General features: G+C 34.3%; 1 protein-coding gene across 2 annotated transcripts in view; it reads left to right on the top strand.

The window, feature by feature from the left end:
* LOC144971567 (sodium/glucose cotransporter 4-like) overlaps positions 1 to 5000 on the top strand; it is a 132946-nt gene that overhangs the window by 50582 nt on the left and 77364 nt on the right. For both annotated transcript variants that reach the window (XM_078912609.1, XM_078912610.1), the window contains exons 10-12: positions 1495 to 1630; positions 3482 to 3589; positions 4809 to 4989. In XM_078912609.1, coding sequence (XP_078768735.1) covers positions 1495 to 1630; positions 3482 to 3589; positions 4809 to 4989 — 425 coding nt within the window. The remainder of the gene's footprint in view (positions 1 to 1494; positions 1631 to 3481; positions 3590 to 4808; positions 4990 to 5000) is intronic.

Below are 5000 nucleotides of genomic sequence, written 5' to 3'. Positions count from 1 at the left end.
TACTACTACTACTACTACTACTACTACTACTACTACTACTACTACTACTACTACTACTACTACTACTACTAACTACTACTACTACTACTACTACTACTACTACTAACTACTACTACTACTACTACTACTACTACTAACTACTACTACTACTACTACTACTACTACTACTACTACTACTACTACTACATATACTACTACTACTACTACCTACTACTACTACTACTACTACTACTACTACTACTACTACTACTACTACTACTACTATTCTACTACTACTAACTACTATACTACTACTACTACTACTACTACTAATACTTCTACTACTACTACTACTACTACTACTCTAACTACTACACTACTACTTACTCTACTACTACTACTACTACTACTACTACTACTACTACTACTACTACACTACTACACTACTACTACTACTACTACTACACTACTACTACTACTATCTACTACTACTACTACTACACTACTACTACTACACTACACTACTACTACTACTACACTACACTACTACTACTACTACTACTACTACTACTACTACTACTATGATTTCGGGGTGTCATTATTAAGTAGTATTTCCGGTCCTCGTCCCTGGCTGGGGGCATTTAGTTAGACTTGTGCAAATAATTTTGATATAACGCTATTTCCTCTACTTCTATTCTTTTAAAACGTGTCCCCTTATCATACATGTAAGTGCAGCTGAACTTTATATCTAATATCATTTAACTATTCGATTATATATCCTTTTCACTGGAGTTGAATTAACCTATAACGTCTCAAATGTATTAACTTCCACCACCACCACCCTTCCCCCCAAGAATATTTCTGACTCGTTCCAAAGTTTAAAATTGAGCTTTTAAAAATTTAGCTTTTATATAGCATAATATCAACTAAACGTGCTCAAAGCGCTTTACAAGGGGTCCCTGTCCAAAAGCAACATTAAACATTTAGGACAAGATATGGCGCATGTAAGGCGATATTATATTTTTTTCGGATAGAGACAACGCTGTTAACGGCTATGTGGTCTAGTGGTATGACACTCGCTTTCGGAACGTAAGGTCCTGGGTTTGAGCCTCGCTCGGCACATAGTTGAGTCCTTGGAAAAGACTCTTTACTCACATTCTCTCACCGTACTCAGGTGTAAAATGAGTACCTGACCGGCAACAGAGTGGTCTCTGTCGGAAATAAATTGTAATATCGCCTAATAGGCGTTCTGTCTCGTCCTACATGTTACGTGTTGCTGTTGGTCAGGGACCCGTTGTAAAGCGCTTTGAGCACATTTAGTGGATATTGCTCTATATAAAAGCTCAGTTTTTCCTGTTTAATGCTAAAGGAAGTGGAATAAACTTCGGAAAACACGGGCCTTATGGCTCTTGAGGACTTTAAAAAAACTACACTGTCTGAAGTAGGAGACGAAAGGAACATAGCAAATAATCAACATTGTCATAATCGTATCTATGTATTTCTATCTGGTTACAGATTGTTGTTCAGAGATGTTTGGCAGCAAAGAATTTGAGTCATGCGAAAGGTGGATCAGTTCTTGGTGCTGGTCTCAAGATTTTCCCATTCTTTCTTTTCATCATCCCAGGAATGATTAGCAGAATTTATTTCCCAGGTATTTATGATGCTTTATATTGTAACTCACCTCTATTTCGTTATTCCTCGTAGTCTCATCTTTCTTCTGCGTCTTCCTTTCATTTCCATAATGATAATGATGATAATGTTGATAATGATAACATAGCTGCCAACCAGTACGATAAAATCGTACTTAGTACGATTTGGCCAATCCAGAAAAAGAAAAACAATCCAGAAAAAAAAAAGAAGAAGAAATTTTGATAAGAATTATCTTGGGAGAAAATTTTTTGTCAAGAAATTCAAGGTGCTACTTCTGGTGGAGGAGGGTGAAAGTTTCACTGGAGTCTGAATTCAATGCTTATGCTGTAGAGGACTTTCCTTCAGACTTCCTGGTGCAGTCCTCAGATGAGCAGTGGTTTACAATGGCAAAGATTGTAGACTCTTTTGGGAAAAAGAAGTTTAAAAAGCTGTCATATTTCATGCTTGGCCTTCTCACAATCCCACACAGCAATTGTGAGTGTGAGAGAATTTTCAGTCAAATTAGGAAAAATAAGACTGACTTCAGGGGCAGCCTGAGCACAGACATGCTTTCAGGACTTCTCATTGTCAAGTCTAATAGCACTCCATGCTATGACAGTGAGTTCAGCTCAGAGTTCCTGAAGAGGGAAAAGACAGCCACAAAGGAGGCTGTTAAGCCCAAGCCTCAGTAATCTGCTTCTGTCACCACCTCCCCATCACTTATGCCTACCCAGTATGATGATAAAGGTAAGCTTCTCTTAGTATTACAGTTCTGACCATTCCAGTACTTAAGTACATTAATAAATATGCCATTTTAAGACATGAATTGGGCGTCCGCGCCGCGCCGCACCGCGTATAATAATACGTTTTTGCATTTTGAAAAGTTGGCAGCTATGTGATAATGACAATAATAATAATAATGATAATAGTAATAATAATATTAATAGTAATAATGATGATGATGATGATAATAATAATAATAATAATAATAATGTTGGGCGCCCCAAGCCTAAAGTCAGTAAGTAAAGTAAAAGTAAAGTAAATAATAATATTAATAATAATAATAATAATAATAATAATAATAATAATAATAATAATAAAAATAATAATAATAATAATAAAAGTAGTAGTAGTAGTAGTAGTAATAATAATAATAATAATAATAATAATAATAATAATAATAATAATAATAATAATAATAATGATGATGATGATGATGATGATGATGATGATGATGATGATGATGATGATGATGATGATGATGATGATAATGATAATAATAATAATAATAATAACAATAATAATAATTATTATTATTATCACTATTATTATCTTTATATTATTATATCATCTTCATCATCATCATCATCATCATCATCATCGCCATCAACATTGTTATTATCATTATCATCATTATTAATAATAATGCTATTGATACTAATAATAATGATAATTATAATAATAATAATAATATTAATAATGATAATAATAATATTAATAATGATAATAATAATAATAATAATAATAATAATAATAATAATAATAATAATAACAATAATAATAATAATAACGGTAATTATTATAATGTATTAGTGGAATGGTAATAAAGATAATAATTATGATAATAACGAAAATACCATCACCACGTCAGTATTTGATCAACATTCTGATCCAGGTTGTACAGACAAATAAATTTAGTCGAACCCCCTACTCTCCTATAAACAAACAAACAAACCAAAATCAACAAAAATAGCTGTAGCAACACGCACCTCCACCATTCCCACCACGGTTGTGAAGTATTTAAGCTTTGACAAAGGTATGGGATAATCTAAATGTATGTGATGGATATCACTTTTTTTCAAAATTCCCTCAGATGAGGTAGCATGTGCTGATCCAGAGAGTTGTAAGAGTGTGTGTGGCAATGAAGCAGGCTGTTCCAATATTGCTTATCCACTACTGGTACTGAGGAAGATGCCTACTGGTAAGTCGTAGTTTCAATAGGATTCAATAATCTGATGTCACGTCCGCCCAGCAACAAGCAGCTTGGTTCTAAACAAAGAAAATCGGATCTTTTTATTCTTCCTTCTGGCTAGAACTTTTTCACATGTCATGTGATCAGAATGTTTAAAAGTCAAAACATAATCAGATTTATAATGTTTTTCTCCTCTAGATACACTTTTATGCTCGTCGGAGAAGTATTTCATAAGGGCGTCCGCCATTGTTCCTAAGTTGCTATGCGTCATTACGAGGGAAGTGATGTCACGACTGTTGAAGTCTATTAAACATTTTTTGTAATAGATATAAGATGCTCAATACCCTACTAAGAACAGGGATGGCCTTTTTTCTGGCTAAAGTCGGGAAACCACTTGATAATAGTGAGTTTGTATTTTTTAATGTGAAAGTATTAGTTGTTTAAAGGCATTAAGGGAAAGCTAGATGGGTGTGCATCCTTTTCTATGATATAAGACTGATAGCATTTGATGGAGAGAAGATTTCCACGAAATATGGTCTTTAAGAGAAAAAAAAACTTTCAGGCTTTTTTATTTTATCAAAAGGCAACCCGGAAAGAACTTTAAAATGAGTCATAAAAGTTCATTATCAGGATGTGGAATAGTAGCGGTACTTGTGGTAGTAGTAGTAGTAGTAGTAGTAGTAGTAGTAGTAGTAGTAGTAGTAGTAGTAGTAGTGTAGTGTTGTAGTTGTAGTAGTAGTTAGTAAATAGTAGTATGTAGTAGTAGTAGTAAGTAGTAGTAGTAGTAGTAGTAGTAGTAGTGTGTAGTAGTTGTAGTAGTAGTAGTAGTAGTAGTAGTAGTGTGTAGTAGTGTTGTAGTAGTAGTAGTAGTAGTAGTAGTAGTATGTTAGTTAGTAGTAGTAGTAGTAGTAGTAGTAGTAGTAGTAGTAGTATAGTAGTAGTAGTAGTATAGTAGTGGTAGAAGTAGTAGATGTAATAGTATTATTAGTAGTAGTAGTAGTTGCTGTTATTGTAGTAGTGTCAGTTATGTAGAAATAGGACTAGTTTGAAGGAGAGGAAGAGCAAGAAGAGGAGGAGCAGGAGAAGGAGGTGCAAGAGGAGGAGGAGGAGGTTCATGAGGAGGAAGAAGAATAGGCTTTGATTCTTTTTTTTTTAAAGAATTACAATTTACAAATATGCAGAGACCGTTTCTTGACCCCTATTAAAACCGTCTTGTTATATTTTCCAGGACTGCGTGGTATAATGTTGTCGGCCCTAATGGCAGCCTTGATGAGCAGTTTGACTTCCATATTTAACTCTGCCAGCTCCATGTTTACTATGGACATTTGGAGACGATTTAGAAGGAAAGCTAAACAGTCTGAACTGATGATTGTGGGACGTCTTTGTGTTGTGGTACTAGTCGGACTAAGGTAGGCGACGA

Source organism: Berghia stephanieae, chromosome 4 (genome assembly GCF_034508935.2).
Source record: "Berghia stephanieae isolate SIO BIC M18660-M18661 chromosome 4, UCSD_Bste_1.3, whole genome shotgun sequence".
Classification (NCBI taxonomy): Eukaryota; Metazoa; Mollusca; class Gastropoda; order Nudibranchia; family Aeolidiidae; genus Berghia; species Berghia stephanieae.
Note: the sequence above shows the minus strand (reverse complement) of the source record. Positions and strands in the feature narration are given on the sequence as shown.